The 17,504-nt window shown below is 38.4% G+C and overlaps 1 protein-coding gene across 3 annotated transcripts in view; it reads left to right on the top strand.

Annotated features, from left to right (window-relative positions):
* Window positions 1–17,504, top strand: part of PRKD3 (protein kinase D3) — a 43,248-nt gene that overhangs the window by 6,848 nt on the left and 18,896 nt on the right. For 2 of the 3 annotated variants that reach the window (XM_062490265.1, XM_062490264.1), the window contains exons 3-8: window positions 6,435–6,573; window positions 8,209–8,340; window positions 9,018–9,244; window positions 11,340–11,529; window positions 14,273–14,350; window positions 16,216–16,399. In XM_062490265.1, coding sequence (XP_062346249.1) covers window positions 6,435–6,573; window positions 8,209–8,340; window positions 9,018–9,244; window positions 11,340–11,529; window positions 14,273–14,350; window positions 16,216–16,399 — 950 coding nt within the window. The remainder of the gene's footprint in view (window positions 1–6,434; window positions 6,574–8,208; window positions 8,341–9,017; window positions 9,245–11,339; window positions 11,530–14,272; window positions 14,351–16,215; window positions 16,400–17,504) is intronic. The other variant, XM_062490266.1, reaches the window with a different exon arrangement.

The following is a 17,504-nucleotide window of genomic DNA, read 5'->3' as shown; positions in this document are numbered from 1 at the left end:
TACTCTTCCCACCTGGTTTTTCTAGACCAGTTCTTTTGATTGAACCCACCCAAGGGTTGAGCATTTAGCATTCATCATTTAGCAAAATCAAAGGGATATTTCTTATATCTTGCTGATTAGATTCTGCTTCTGTATTTTCATTTCATTACAAGGATCACATTGCAATCCATCCATATTAAAAATGGATCTCTACAACTCTTGCAATAACAACTTGAGTGGAATAAATAAGTAACAGTACTGCAATCAGTGTTCTGGGTTTTTCTCCAGGTTTAGTTTGTAATAGTTAATGGTGTTTGTTTTTGAAAGGCTCTAAAATGAATGCAAATAATCTCTTCTGTTCAGATGTGCTCAGATCTATTTTCCTTCTACTGCTCTGCCTTCTTGACTTTTCAGCTGTTTTCTTCATATGAGCTAAGCAACGCAGAGACTTAGCAAGAGTTGAGGCATGAGAAGCAAATGTGCTTGTGAGAAAGTGGGAGCTGGGGAGTTACTGATGGTACAGAGGTGTTACATGAGTGGCAGATGAGCATTTCCAGCATGGTGATAGGTGGAATGCTGGAAAACCTCGCCAAGCAGTAGTCCAAGTATGTCTGTACTGAGGCATCTGATGAGGGAAAGATCTCCTGCAACATGTTTGAAACTAATTGTCTGTGTGATAATGTGATTTGGCATATGATTCTAAAGAGTGGGAGTGAATAGCTGGGTAGGGATGCACGATAATAGAATGGATGACTTCAGTGAACGTAGAGACTTTCCAATGGTGTTTTGGACCATTAGACTTTGGAATTAACTTTCAGTGGTTTGAAGCATTTGTTTTGCATTACGACGGGTCATGAGATATTGGACCTTGAAACAATATCCGCCTACACTTTTCCCTAGTGTGATTTTTTGGCGACTAGTCCAGAACTTTGTAAAATAACTCCTGGAACTTGAAGTAAAAGGATTTTTCAGTTACTGCCAAGATAGGAAGAAGCCTCAGTTGTGTTTCGCTCGGCAGTACTGACTGCTCTGTGTTGGTTGAGTTCTTCTGGATAAAAAGGAAGATGTAATGCACTCTCAATTAAAGCTAGATATGCTTTAGCATAGTAATATAAGATATTTTAACCTAAAATATTTTATCTTATCTAGCTATGAGCATGCTAGATAACACCAATGATTTTTTCTCAGTGTAACTGCAATAATGCCCTAGTTGTGTTATTTGTGCTAGTGCCACCCAAGTATTAAGAATTACATATATTCTTGATGTAAGTTGATATACTGGTGTACAAGAGATTAATTTTGGCCCAGTCCAGTGCATATATAGACTTCCCACAAGTGATTTCCTGTTACTAGATACTCTTTTGGAACTGTTAAGAATGGGAACAGTCATGTTTTTGCTTTTAGGAAGCTAAGTAATACTGGGATTAGAAGTTTATATGTTCTGAGTAACTGTGCAGATACGTTAGGCTTTTATGCAGGAAAGTAATAGCTGTATAATCCCATATGATAAAACAAGCTTTAAAAAATTCTGGTTTGAGTTTTGTTTTCAAGTTTACATTATGAGCTCTTAACACTTCAAAGGATCTGGATAATGTTCTTCCTTAACAGCCTCATGTAACTGAGCATAAGAAAAGCTATAAAAGCTGTACTTTGCTGCAGTACAAGAGAGAAGAATTTGGTAGTGTACAACTTGAATACAGTTCAACTATTGAACATAGTTTAAGCTTTGCGTAAAAATTCTGTTAAAAGATACCACTTGAAATAAAACCCCTGTTAATCAATGAGGTTATTCTTGGCCAGCAGTCTGCACGGAGCCTTCTGGCCAAGGTGCTAGCAAGGAATGCTGAATTCCCAAATGGACTGGGGGGCGGAAGAGAGAGCAGGGCGCTGCACGCCTGTAAGGAGCCAAGCTGCTTGGTTGGAGGCCTGCGTCGAGGCCCAAGTGCCTTAGACAGGGCTCTGCTGGGCCACCTGCAGCTCATCAGAGCCGGCCATGGGGAGGGCAGCCAGCCAGTGCTTCCATGGCTTGGGTGCACAGGGCTGGAGTTGGGACAGAGGAGAGGAATCTCAGCCAGAGTGTGTGGAAAGGAGATGGGAGGCAGGCATCTTCTCGTAAGGGTCTGTTCTTTTTTAACTGGGAAATGTGTTTTTGGTGGGGTAAGGGGGAAGTGTGCAAGGAAAGAGCAGGATCTAACTTGAAACATTTTATTAGGTATGATTGAATTTGGAGGCTGCTGCAGCTCTGTCCCTGTGTGCAGCCATGGACAGCAAGACTGACCATGTAGTTCTGATAGGCAATAGCATTTGGATACAGATGTGCAACGCATACATGTATACACACAGATCCAAACAGATCAACTGTATATCTGTCTGTAAGCACTCACGTGAACACAAACTGCACCAGCAGTCCCATTCTGTATCAATCTCTGGTGGTACAGGATGGAGGTCTGGTAGTGGGGAAAAAACCATACATCATACACATACTCATCCACCAGTAAAAGAATAGTGGATGTCTCCAGCAGCTGGCTTAAAGCACTTTCTGCCCAGGAGCAGCTGCTGGATCTTGGTCTTTGCAGTTGCTGATAACTGGATATTCAAGCTCTTGATTTTACTTAACTCTGACCTCTCCAGTCACTGATATTACAGGATTCTCTTGCTCTAATTGCTGGCAGTCAGACCCTCCCATAAACAATCATGGGCTCGGAATAAGAGAAAATAATTCAGGAAAATAGCTAGAAATTGAATTCAGTGAGAAGAGAGGATGGGTGGTGCTGATGATGCACAGGACATGATCAGACAATTGTTCTGACCAACCCCTGTTTACAGGTGACCAGCCTCCTTTTATCTTCTTATCCCTTGATTTTTTCCCACGTTTACTCCTCCTTGAATCACCTCTTTCCTTGCCTTTGTTTCCTTCTGTAAACATTCCATAGGTATTGTACAATCCTAATTTCCCAGTATTTTATAATCTGTACCATACCACTGGACTGCAACCCCTCTCAGGCCAAAAGGTATTCTATTGTGGACTTACCTGATCAGTGTATGTGTGGAAACTGAGTCTAAGGGTGTCCTGTGAAGGCCAGGGTATCTTTTCCCTGGAGTTCTTAATTTAGGTTCCTACCTGCCCTTCTTTCTCTGTACTCCCCTGGCTTGTGGAGATGGGTCTTTGGTGGCCTGATGGTTCCTGTGAAGGGGGTGGGAAGTCCTGGTCAGGGTGTTGGTGGGCTGCCCCCCCTGCATTTTTCCTCTCTGCTGCTTTGTGGATGTGCAGACAAGCACCTCATAGGCAGGACAGGTAAAGGAGCTACTGTGAGGTTCCTCAGCTACTCCCTGTCCCTCTTACGGATTCAGGAAAACCTAGCAACTGAAGCTCTCAATACCAATGAACAGGCTCTCTGTTTTCTCATCCTTTCAGCTTTTGGAATTATTATTTCAGAAATGGAGATCAGGCATGCACAATGCCTAGAGAAATGTGTTGTGGTGCAATCTTGTCACATACTATAGAAACTGTATACAGAGTCTGTGTTTAGTGAGAGAATTCTTGTACTCTGTACTAGTATAGATTATTCCCTTGTTAGTTGTGAGCATGTGATTCTGCATCTTAGTCTAGAAGCCACTGATAAAGCTCAAGTTTGTAAATAGAAGAAGTATCTTTTAAGGAGGTTAAATGTTAGAGTTACAAAACCAGACAATCTTTCACAGTCACTTCTTTTATGTGTAGGTATATTTGTTTTGGAAGAACAGGGCAGTAAGTCATATCATGACAATATGAGAAGCATTCATGATACACAGCTTAAAAGGTCAGTTTAATTAATGGAGGACCAAAAGAGGGTGTTGATACAACAGTTCTAATCTGTAATAGATGATTTTGCTTTTTTCACAATATTTCTACTCCATAGAAATTAACTTTGCCTTTGTCTGGAATTTATTTGAAAACAAAAAATCTAAATTATAGTTATTATAATGTTATTTACGAACTTTGGATCAATGTTGATGCTGCTTTTTAAGGGATGCAATGTCTCGTATTTTGTAATGATCACACTTGGTATCACAAAAAGAGCTTGAGCGCTCATCTGTAACTTTTATTTTGTCAGCTAATGTTTTTTAGCAATGAAAGTTAATGTATCATGTTTAAAACACTGTAATAAATCCAAGATTTTTACATGAGAATGGGTAAATGGTGCATAGGCAGAATATATTTTATCATAGCAATTATGAGAAGTGCTGCTTGGCAGGTGATTATGTGACTCTGGTTACTGAGGTGGGGGATTATGTGTAGGGATGTTCTGGCAGCTGCATGACAGGGTTATAGTGTTAAAGAGTGAAAAAAAAATAAAAGAGAAAGACATGTCTTTATCAAAAGAAGGAGTCTCAAACCTGTGAAATAGCTTAGAGGCTTCCTTAAAATCTGTCCTTCGTAGGTGGTTCTGTGAACTTAATACAGAGAGACAATAGTTCACATGATTCCCTGAGTCATGAGTTGTCCCTCCTGGCAGCTGAAGTTAATATTGGTGTTATTAAAAAGTGTCATGTGTATCTGCAGTCAGATATATACTGTTGTAATGTTGATTTTGTATCCCTTTTGTTAAAATTAAGTTCTTCAGCAATATAATGCAATTAACAGAAGTTAACAGTGTATGAAGGAATAAAATCTCACAACACTTATTTTAATAATGTAAATGTATCTTGTTTTCTTGTCAATCAAGGCACAGTGGGATTTTTGGGTTAGAGCTTAAAATAAGTTTGTAACATGGTTTCAGATATGAAGAAATGTCAGTTCCCCTGGAAGAATTACTGGTGGCTGTACCTTTGCATGTTCTGAATATGAAGTCAAGTCCTGTGCATACTTGCAGAGATACTGAGACATATATTTGGACAGCACAGCTAATTCTTAAGCTTTCTATTTTCTTTCCTATTACAAATGATCTTTAGGCAATTGGAAAAATGTAATTTTCAGAATATTCTTGTATATTTGCTATTTTATGTAGGAAATGTGAGAGTGAGTTGACAGACAGAGGAAGCAGCCGGCTGCTTTGGCATTGGCCCAATAAATCAGGTTCTTATTGCTGTGGAATAAATATCTATGTGTCAGTATAGATTGGTCAGCTCTGTCTTTTGCTTTTGCAAGGCTTAAATTGTACAAATTCTGTTGCTTCTCTTTGTGACTGTCCAAGGTAGATAGCATGCTTTCTGGAGCATGGACTTCTTCAGTATTATTTTTGTCATGTAATTATGTAGTGTGTACACAGCAAAACAGAGAAGACCAACTTGGTATTTCAGATACAACTGTTGTAAAGAGGACATGATTTTTTCTCTGAATGGGAAGAAAGTGTGAAAACAGTGGGCATGATGGATAAGATACCTTCATTATATTTTTGATTTGGTAGAACAAATCTTTGACAATTTTAGTTAAGAATTGTTAGTCTACCACAAGCTTCATGCAGTTTAGATACTTACTGACTGTGTAACAGGTAAATTACTAACTTGATACTTGATTAATTTAAAGTCTCTTCTTTTTAAGAAGAAGCTTTATGAGCTTTTCCGTATTTTTTCCCACATTCTTCCTGTTTTGTTCTGCGTGTGTGTTCCCACCTCAAGTTTGAATTCTGGTTTAAACCAAAAAGTTCAAAGGAGATGCCTGAGTGCTGCTCCTTCCTCTCCAGGGTCTGTTCCTGCTCTTTTTCCCCATAAACTATTTACTTCTAAGCTTTTCATTTTAAGTTTTACTCATGCTTGACAGTATTTTGAAGAGAAGAGAAAATAAAGAATGAGAAAGCTCTTTTCAGTGTCATGGAAAAGTGGCATGCTATTTAGTGTATCTGTTTCCTGTATGGATTTTTTTTTTCTGTCCTTGTGGGGTTTTGAGTTTTTCTTTTCACAGAATCACAGAAAATGGGTAATTTTGTAGTAATCACTGGAGGTCAGAGAGTCCAACTTGCCTGCTGTAAGCAGCGTCCTCTGGAGCATGTTACTCAGGATTTCTCACATGTGTGGGTCTAAACTGTTGTAAAACAATGACACGGAGCCTCTTAACTGGCTTGCTCCTGAAGAAAACTGTGGCAAATGCTGCTGGAGTGTCTCGAGCTAAATACCTGCCTGACCAGAATACCTGTGAAATGAGGGTTATAGGTGATGGTATCCAAATTAAAAGCCCGCATTGGCTTTTACTTGCCAGATTGATTATGCGAGTCTGAGAGATTAAAAACCCAAAGGAAGAAAATCCTTAACACTTCTTTTTTTCATGTTTAAAGAAAAAAAAAAAAACCTAGAAATTTTCAGAAAAGGCTATGTTTCCTCAAAAATGAATAGAATAATTTTGTTATCATGAAACATTTACAACTCCTGAGTTCTGTAGCTGTTCTTAAAAACATTGATGTATGCATTATTATGTATATTATATATTATGTATATTATAAAAGAGCATGTATTAATTTAGGGTTTGATTTCTGTTGCAGTTCCCAGAGTGTGGTTTCTTTGGCATGTATGACAAAATTCTCCTATTCCGCCATGACCTGAACTCAGATAATATTTTGCAACGAATTACATCAGCAGAAGAGATACATGAGGGAGATCTTGTTGAGGTTGTGCTCTCTGGTAGGTATTATTGTAACAGTGGAACAACTCTTTATTCAGTAGATGAAAAGAAAATAGGACTTCATGGAGCATTATTTTCATGCCTGCCTTGAGCTTTTTCACTTAAATCTCATACACTTTGGGGTAGACATTTCCAAGAAAGATCAAGTGTCACTGATGCTTCAGTATTCAGTTTCGTTATTTTTTCATTGTTCTGTTTTAATCTTCCTCAGGTTTATTATTATCATCAATAAATCTGAATTGTACAAATGAGAATTCATAAGTATAATAATGTCAGTTTTTCATTTTTATATTTGTTTAAGGGGAAATGCTGGTAGGATTCAGAATTTGTTCTTTCTAATGTTGTGGGTTTTCTTTTGCTTGTATCTGTCTTTTTGTTCTGTAGCTTTTGCTATCGATAGCTTATTGCTGTCATAAGACTTCATATACATGTTGTTGCTGAATCATACCAATAAAAACAGACTCCTACGGGTTTTTTGTAATTCTTAAAAATGGTTTATTTGAACAATATAGTCCTTAGAGTGCTGGTTATTAACCAATAACAAGGAAAAAATAACCCCAGCCTGATAGTCATTGTATGCATTTGATCAATACTTTGTCAAATTCAATAAAAAGTCAGCTGTAGTTAAACTACAAATAAAAGCTGGACTAGTATTGAGCAGTTTTTTTATGTCTTTGAGGATAAAGTGACAAACTGATCCTACATATTAGGAGGAGTGACCTTTTGACTGTCATGAGCTTAGATTTGTCAACTTGCTCCATAAAGGATGAATTTGATAGCTGAAGGGCTGAGTCCTTGGCCACATTTCAGGGCATGTCTAAGATGTTCAGTAATTGATCATCTTATTTTGAACTTTTCATTGCTTCTGGTGAATAGCATATTTGGAAAATTTGTTGTCTGTCTCTTGGCAGTCTCTGACAGTTTCCTTCCAGACAGACAGACCACCCGAAACTGAGGCATTTTGAAGACATGTAAATCTCTTTCAGGAGGACTTTAGAAATAAGAATCTGAATAGGAAATGTTAGTACATAAGTGATGAAAAATAGTAGCCCTCAGGGCAAGGTAATGTTGATGCAAATTACCTGTTTGTATTTTTTTTTCCTCAAAGAAACAGGACAAAAATAATTTAAATATATCTATGCTTGTTTAAGGAAAATAATATTTAATGTTCTCTGCGAACTTCACCACAGTTCTGTTTTGATACACTGAGTTTAGTTTAATAAACTTTGACTGCAAAAGTCCTTTAGAAGATAAAAAACTATCTTGTAGAACTGTCTTTTTTAAAAAATTTTTGTAGGCTACAGAACAGCTTGAAAATTAAGTTGGTCTTTCAAATGTTTCAAAGCTTGTTGTACCTACCTTCAACTTAGTGAGGTTTTCAACAGAGTGATTCATACTGTTGATTAGTTGGGGCCATTAGCCTACAGAGTTCAATGGATATTTTTCTTCAATAAAAAAGTTTGCTGAAAACTGTGCAGTCTCCAGAATGCATATTTAAATGGCATACAGTAAAATGGTGATTTCTAAATAGCTTGTTAACATTCTTTACATTAGCCATTTTTAAAACATGTTCTTTCCATAAATCCTTGTTGATCCTGTGGCAAGAGCTATAACTTACTGCAATTTTTTAAAAGCTTTGGCTACAGTTGAAGATTTCCAGATTCGTCCTCATGCACTTTATGTGCATTCCTACAAGGCTCCTACTTTTTGTGACTACTGCGGAGAGATGCTTTGGGGTTTGGTACGACAAGGATTAAAATGTGAAGGTAAGTCTCTGATATTTAGTGTATTTGTGTGTGTGTGTGTATCTATATAAGATGAGGAAGAAGAAGTCATATTGTTTTTGGTATGTTAGCAAGTGATAAATATACTATTTCATAGCTGGAAGGGTTTGTGCATTGGAAAACCCAAGTTCTGATCTTGGCATTAGTGCAAACTGTGCGTGACCTTGGGCTAATGACTTAAGAAGTGTTGTTATTTCCCACTTCGAAAAAAATAGCTAGCTTACAACCTTGTGTTCTTTGCACAAGGAACATGTAGTCTGGAGAGACTCCCAAAGGGGAATCCCTTTCCTTATGGCTTTCATCCAGCTGGCTGTGGAGCACTCTGCAGCCTGCTGTCAGGTACTGATGCTTCCTTCTCACTGAATCCTTCTTCGTTTTTGTGCTCCGAAGTGAGGGAGTGATGAACGCCTCCTGGTGGTGGGAGATCAGCTGCTTCCAAGACTTAGACCTTGTTACTAGAACTGGGCTTACTGGAGGAAAAGCTGTTTCTTTGAATTGCATCAAGGACACTAAAATAAGAGAATTTGACACAACAATCTATTTCTGCCTTTACCATTTTCCTGGGTCATCTTTTTGAAAGTGCTTTATCAAAATATTAGTAGTGTTTTTGTTACTTTGAATGTTGGGAGGTTTTTTGAATGAGCAAACTCCTCTTCCAGGTTGTGGCTTAAACTACCATAAGCGATGTGCCTTCAAGATTCCAAACAACTGCAGTGGAGTGAGAAAGAGGCGCCTGTCTAACGTGTCTTTACCGGGAGCAGGGCTTTCAGTTCCAAGACCAGCACAGGCTGAACACACATCCTCTGCCTCCGAAGAAGTATGTAATGTGAAAGGAGAAACGGTTTCTGTTTTAAATTCTTTAACCTCTGGAGAACCAAATAGTGTTGTAAGTGGCTCATGATGAGTGTGTGGGAGTCCAGCTTAACCATTATGATTGGTTTTAGTGAATTTTAAAATATGGTGATTCTTAGACTGTGACATTTATCGCTTATTACTGTGAGAGATGAAACAGGAAATAAACTGTTAAGTTTTCTATTTTATTTTTTATTAGCCTTTCACTCATGGTTATATGCAATCTTGAGAACTTTGGCTTCAGAATGAGGAAACATCCTGCCTCTTAGTAATACAGATTCATTCTGTAATTATTGTATCAGCATAGATTAGTTACTTGGCCAAAGCAATACAAATTGTAAGCTTTAATAGTGGGGAAGATTTTTTGTGATCTGCTGTTAAGCTTTTTACAGAGTTAATCCAAAAAAGGCCAAATCCTGTCAAGGAGGGTGTGGGGGATGAAGGTCTTGCAGTAAAAACAGACATCCATAGTAGTTCCTTGTTATGATGATTGCTGAGAGGTTATCAATTAGGTAGCAAATATCAATTATCAAGTATATCCCAACTATATTGGGATTGTAACACAGGACAGGCAGTGATTAGATCCATCTGTTTGTGCCTTAGTCTTTTCTAATCAACTGTTACTTTACACTATAACTGTTCTTACTGCAGTTTAAAATACAAATCATATATTCTAGTTCAAGAACATAATTTTCTTAGCTAGAAGCTATAAAAGCCTAATCTTGATTAATGAAAAAAAAATTATTTTTATGTTTGAGTACTGTAAGATTTATTCAGTGAACATAGAATTGTAACCGTTTATCACAGAATTTCGGTATATGATTTCTGTGTGCATGTTTAGTACCTTTTTGATACCTCTTTGTTTTACTCAATGCCTTTTCTGTTTTAATTGCTAAAGTTTTTCTTTTAACTTCATTGCAAAGAAATTTTTTGAGGGGGTTTAATTTTCAAAAGAATTTCTGAATTTTCTAAATATTTTTGCCTAGTTTAGTAAGCTATCCAGCATGCTATACCTTGCTTTTAAAAACTGATAGTTTGAGATGGTGATTGGAATTTGGTTTGCCTGCCTCCAGTGTTTTCCATTTTACCTTCTGTATGCTGTCTGAACCTTGTCAGGTTGCTTAAAAAGTAAATTTTATGAGTGAATTTCTAGCATTTTATCTTCTGTGGAAATAAAGGTTCATATGTAACTTCCTGCTTTCTTTAAAGCTTTTCCATCTGGTGTTTTCATGGTTTGTTTTACAATACCAGAATGTCCTTTTAAAGCTTCTTGGCTAGGCTGCTTTCTCGTCTGGTCACTTTTGGAGCCAACACTTCCCTTACAGCTCCACTGACATTTTTTTTCATCCCCCAGGACCCCCCAAGTCCTTCCCAGCAGGGCTGGCACCAGTCCCCAGCCTGTGTTGATATGGGGAGGTGCCCCAGCCCAGGTGCAGTGCCAGCCCTTGGCCTTGTAGAGCCACATAAGTTTCACATGGACCCACTTCTCAGGCTTGTCCAGACCTGGATGGCATTGTCCCCCTCCAGTGTGCCAGCTGCACCACTCAGCTGGGTGACATCCACAGACTTGCTGAGGGTGCACTCACTCCCACTGTCTGTCATTGGTAAAGACATTTAATACCTCTGGTCCCAGTATCAGCCCTGAGGGACACCACTTGTCACAAATGTCCGTCAGGACACCGAGCCATTGACCACTACCTTCTGGATGTGACCGTCCAGCCAATTCCTTACTTTCCTAAAAGTCTGCCCATTGAATCCATCTCTGCACTTTAGAGTGAAGGATGTTATGGTGATCATGTCAAAGGCTTTACAGAATTCCAGATAAATGACGTTATGCCTTTTTCTTGTCCAGTGATGGAGTCACTCCATCATGGAAGGCCACTGGCTGTCCCGAATCACCTCCTTGTCCTTCATGTGCTTTAACACAGCTTCTAGTAGGATCTCTGATCTTCCCAGGCACAGAGGAGAGGCTGAAACATCAGTGATTCCCAGGGCTGTCCATTCTGTCCTTTTTAAACATGGGTGCAGTTTTTGCCTTTTTCTGCTTCACCTGACTGCTGTGACTTTTCAAAGCAATCATGGCAGTAGAACTGTTCTGGTGCCAATTATGTACTCCTTCTTTATTCCAGCGTTGCTGCCCAGAACCTAGTAAGAGGATTCCCTCTTGGAGTGGCCGCCCCATCTGGATGGATAAGATGGTGCTTTGCAGAGTGAAGGTCCCACACACCTTTGCTGTTCACTCTTACACTCGTCCCACCATCTGCCAGTATTGCAAACGGCTGCTTAAGGGCCTTTTTCGCCAAGGAATGCAGTGCAAAGGTAACTATTTAATTTTCTGCTTCAGAAGTAAATTTCATTAAAGGTCTTGTATTTAAAACTGATTGCATCTTAGGTGGCTGTGTACGGCAAAATAGGGAAGTGTAATTTTTTGAAAATTTCTTAATTTTCAGAATATCACAGCAGCCCTCATTTTCATGGTAGTATGCTGTGCATTGTACATTTTTCTGAAAAATAAGATCTAATTGTGTAGATTGAAAACACTGTAATTCTAGAAGGATAATTATGAATTAATAAAAATGGGAAATGCTTCCTTATGTTCAATATCAATTCAATTCTAGACTGACCACTAAAGAATCTGAGTTTTCATTCTACTATTCTAGTACAGGATACTGATTATTAGGTTTTGGAGTTAAAAGAAAAAAGTGCTGTGCTGAACTTGCATGGTTTTTATGTAGCATGTGTTAATGTGCATGGCTTTAGTTCTCAGGCTCTTCCGTGTGGTTCCTAGGGCATAACTAGTGTGATCTCCTCCTGTCTTTTTATTGCTAGTTAGTGCGGATCTGTCAGCTTTGTTGCAGGAAACAGAAGTCTAGTGATGAATCATAAGCATTAATTTGGAAAAGGAGTTTCCATTTCTCTCATGTGAATTTTTCAAACAGGAGTACTGAAGGTCAGCTTTTTGAGAGAGGTTACTTTATACATTTTAAATTTGCTTTATTGGAGGAGAGAAGAAATTGTAAGCTTACAGCTGTGTTAACTTTTTTTGACTAGTAATACTGCTGTCTCATGTAAGTAAGGAAGTAGTTTTATCTTTCATTTCTGTTATTTGCAGTCTTTGTAGTCTGTTTGAAGTTTGCATCCTGAACTGGTTTTGATATTTTTTTCCATTCAGTGTGTCTCTTGGATACACATGATACAAAAATAATGAAGCCTGAAAAAGATGCCTTGTGGTTTTAACATACAGATGCTGCTGGCCATATACAATTGCTGTGACTGTATCCAGCTGAACAAATGGGGCTACCACGGTTTCAGGGAATTGAATAACACTGGATAAAAACATTATTTGTATGCATATTGTAAGCATTTATGCACAGAAAACAAGCCTAGAGAAATGCTATGTATATATGTAAGACAGAAGTAAGTGTCGTAATAGGCCTCCATCTATGCTGTAAGATCCTGTAGTTATTTTTAATGTATCAGGAATTGATACCAAGCAGTTCAAATATTTTCATCCTGCCTTCTCCTCCAGATTGTTAAGGTTTCCCACTGACTTCCTTGTGCACATTCACAAATCTTGGGGTCTTTTAGTAGTTTTATGTTTTTGATTACCAGTAAGAGCCTTGGATATCTTGATTTAATTCAGGTTTCTTGGGCTCTGAGGATGATGTTTTGGATGCTAAGGCTGTATTTGTGGTAATAAATTGAATGTGCCCAGAAACATTCCCGGACACTGATGTCAGCTGGGACAGAATGACCTGTGTTCATGAACGAGTTTTCTTAGCATCCCAGCTTGGGTGGCTCTATGCAGACTGCCTGTTTGGAGCAATTTCATGGGATGCTCTGGTTTATGAGCTGGATCTTGGAACTGTTTGGGATTATGCTAATGCTGTGGGCCAGAAGCATGCTAGGAGTTGTTCGTAGCTGTTTATTAGACAAGAGAATTGCATTGCAGTATCCAGGAATGTTTCTGAATGTAGTTTAATTTATTAGGACAGATTCAGTCTTGTAGTTTCCTGACAGGATTTGAAATGTCTCTGTTTCTTGCAGCCTCCTTTAAAGCAGTGAAGTAATTGTAGTCCATAATATGGACTGAAGTCATGGCTGTAAAAAAGACCGTTCATAGGTTTCCTAGGATGCATCCTTTTAGGCACTCGGAAGCTGAGCAGTATTGTATTCTGCTCCAGAATTTGGCTCCTCTGCTACTAAAAATGGAGAGATGAAGTTTTTTTCTCTTGTCCAGGCTTAAAAGAAAAACATTGAACTTGCTTTGGATAGCAAAAAGGGGCTAAATTATCAATGTGAAAACAGTTGCAGGGGCAGTAGGGAATTTTGGAATTCATGGTGTTGATGGAGTTGAAAATCACAGGGATGCTACTAATAAAGGAAATTCCTGTTAATACCAGTAATGCTGTACACTGGACTTTGTTCAGGAGGCTGTGTCTGATAGCTCGGGTGCAGAAATGGCTCACATCCAGGTGAGATTCTATCTCCACATCAGGCCATATCTGGACATAACATTATTCTGTCTGCTCCATGTCATCAAGAAATGGAGCTTGAGTAGTCAGGCAAATCTGTAATCTGAATGAGAGGGGAACTGGACTTTGGGGTTTACTGTGGAATGTATTTGCTCTGATGTAGTTGTGTGATCGTAGAGGCCTCTGATGACTGCAAGTCTTAGTTGTCAGGTGGGGAAAAATGTTAAGAGATGAGACAGTGAAATCATATATCAATGGATAAAAGGACGTGGAACAAATGAAAGAATGGGAGAAATTACATCATGAGGGAAAAAGTAGCTGCAGAAAAAGCTACACAAGTACGAAACCATTTTGTACTGGAAGGGGAAGTACTGACATAATAAATAGTGGTGGGACAAATCAACGTGTGACATAAGGACAAGATTGTTAATTTCCTCCTGGAGGTGACCTCATTGGTGCTGTCTTCATTTACATGCAAATGTATGAATCTGAACTGAAGTTTGTGTTGGAAGATGTGAATGAAAAATGTTGGTGTCGGGGTGGGAGTGAGGTTCTGGTATCGTGGGTTTATTTATTTGCTCTTTTAGATTGCAGATTCAACTGTCACAAACGCTGTGCACCTAAAGTACCTCGAGACTGTCTTGGAGAGGTTATCTTCAATGGAGGTAAGATGAGAAATATACTTTCAAATAGTGAGAGATCTTTTGAGGCTGAATAAAATGCCTTAGTACTTAGTTCCCTCATCTCTGAATATTTGAAATATTTTTATTTATCTTGCCAGTTTTTTCACTAAGGTCAGTGAAAATGCAAAAGATTCACTGTAAAACCTACACTCTGGTGACTTTAATTTTACTTAGTCAGTCTTGACAAGTTCACTATCCTTTCCTTGGGGATTGCTCAATGGAAATGAAAAATCTAGAAGCCACCCCATTGTACAAATGTGAAGACCTGTTGTGATCAGTCTGCTCATTGTTCACCATGAAATGGATACTTTAAAATGTCAATATCTGAAGACACGTACCATTTTTTACAGCTTTTTCATATCCGTGATTTTTACTGGCCAGAGTTACCTGAAGTGTTTGAGAAAAAAGAGAAAGGAGAAAAACCCCAAGCAAAACCAAAAGAAAGAACTCCACTCTAAGTTTTGGAAACCCCAATGAAATAGGACTGCTTTCTGCATAGACCTTGCGGAACTGAAAGAGCAGTGTGCAGAGCACTTTGTGGAAGAGTGTTTAGAGTGCTTTTATAAGTTTTAGACCAGCTGATGAAATATGGGATAGATGAACAGACAGGGATTAAAAACTGATGGAATGGGTGGGCCTAGAAAGTGGTTATCAATAGCAAGTAACTTGTGCTGTACCCCAGGGGCAAACAAAGGTTCCAGTCCTGTTCAGCATATTCATTAATGATCTGGATGGGGCAGAGTGCACCCTCTCCAGGTTTGCAGGTGACTGGGAGGATTGACTGATATGACAGAGAGTTTGTGCTGCTATCCAGAGGCACTTCGGCAGACTGGAGAAATGAACCTGGGGGCTTGTTGGACAAGGTGACATTAAAAAATCTCCTCTGACTTCAGCCATTCTGTGGTTGTGTTGCTTTGTCACACATTTTTAGTGAAAAATAAAATTGAAGTGGAGCAGATTGCATCAAACTGTACAATTTGATTCAGAGGCTTGGGCAACAGCTGTGTTAGCTAGTGGATCTGTTGCAATTGTGTGATATATCCCATCCATTCATGCTAACCTTCTCCAGCTCCCAGGCTCTTTCCTGGATCTTGAAGTTGGTGGCTGTTAACAGCAATGTGCAACACGATGTTGCTGCAGCCTGGTTTTACTGCCCTTGTGTTGCTAAGGTGCTAAAGGCTACGTATTTTGGGAACTATGGTTTCATGTAGTTCTGAAGATGTAAGGAACAATTTTTTTTTTCCTTTCTCCCACTCTTACTTGAGCTCACCCCAGGTAAAAAACAAACACACAAACAACCCTCCACAAACCAACCAACAAACAAAAAAAAACAACCATAAAAAGGCTACAGGTGAAGATATTTTTGTCTTATTCTTAGTTTTCCACAGTACCAGTTGTACAGCTTTTGAGAACACTAAATTTCTGCCTGCAGAAAATTAGAGGTGAATAAGATCTGTTCTGCTTTTCTCTTTTCCTGCAATTCCACAGCCTCCCTTTTCTTACTATGGACTACAAGAGCAGAGAGAGAGAGGAGTTGGGTTTCTGTTAATGGAGAATTTCATTTGCACAGGAATGATTCTCTGTGTCATCTCTAGCCATTGAAAGGTTACTTTGTCCTGATTACTTGTGGAACAGAATTACTTAATGAGATTTAGATTCAGACTTTAAACTTTTCACTCTTTCTTTCAGTATGGTTCATGTTTTAGTTGGGTCTCTCTTGCCTTGGCATTTAGCAAAATGAAATTGATAATGTTCATTAGCATACTCTGCCTCTTATAGCAAAAATGTGAAGATTTTGTATGTTGTGATTGTAATTTTATGTTTATTTATGTTTATGTTGTTTCCAGAACCTGCTAGCCCAGGTCAGGACTTGGATATGCCAATGGAAGTTGATAGCAGTGAAATGAACAGTGATGGTAGTCGAGTTCTAGATGATGCTGAGGAGCCCTCTCCTCCAGAGGACAAAATCTTTTTTATGGATCCATCTGACCTCGATGCAGACAAAGATGAGGAAGCTGTCAAAACAATCAGGTAAGTTATAGGATGGATTTCTTTGCTCAGTTGCTCAATACTGTGAGCAAATTGTTACCAATTACCCCAGTTTTACCGCTTTAAGTGTATTTTTCCTTTGTGTGGGATATTTTTTTTTTGCTTGAACATACTTTGTAAAATTCTCCTGTCTCAAGAAAATCTGAAATACAAATAGACTAAAGATTATAATCTCTTCTAATTGGAAAAAAGTGTTATGCTGTGACAGTTATTGAAGAAATACAACCAGATTATCAAAGCGGGATAAAACCTACAGCTTAACAAGGCTAGTGTGTTGTTATTAAGGTCTCTGTGACTTGAGCCTAATTTAATTACTGTTGCATATGGGTAGATTTAAAAGGCATTAGTTGGGATATTTTAATATTGGCATCATAGTCTATGCACGTTACACAGTAGTTTGCCTTATTTATCTTGAAAGAGATTTTTCTGAAGTCTTTTATCCAATAACTATTAACGTAGTTCCTTAAATCAAATTTGATATTTTTATTTTTCTATTATTCTGAGTAGTGTCATCCTGATTTTCTTAGTCATTCTTAATAAGATAAGTGCAGTTGTATTCGGTCAAACTAGACATCACTGTAGCTCAGAGCTTAATAGCAAATTTGTGAGGAGAGCATATAATGACACCCTCAACTTTCAGTGATTTATAGCTCAAAGATCTCCTGAGTGGGAAGCAAGGTCTACCTCTAAGTAGGATTTTTCCATTTATTTCTAATTGAATTTGAAGCAATTCAGGCTTTTGGCATGAGAGCATCCTGTAGCCAATTCTGTAGTGTAACAGCATGCCATGTTAAAGTGTCCTTACATTTTTGTTTAGGTACCTCCTCATGATGTGTGTTTACAGATGTGTCTGTTAGTGCCACATGTAGAGCTCTGGTGCTAGGCAGGCACCTTGGTGGTTGGCTTCATTTTCAATGCTGTTAAAACCTGTATGTTTAATTAATGGCTCTCTCAGAATATTATAGGTTAGGAAACCCTTGTCTGCAGGACAGCTAATATACCTTAGTTGATAGAATTTTCTAGTGCAGTTGTGATTTAACACAACTTATGTTTTCATATGTTTATGTTTTCATAAGTTGAAAATTTG

This window comes from Cinclus cinclus, chromosome 3, assembly GCF_963662255.1.
Source record: "Cinclus cinclus chromosome 3, bCinCin1.1, whole genome shotgun sequence".
Lineage (NCBI taxonomy): Eukaryota > Metazoa > Chordata > Aves > Passeriformes > Cinclidae > Cinclus > Cinclus cinclus.
This window is presented reverse-complemented; position numbering and strand designations above follow the sequence as displayed.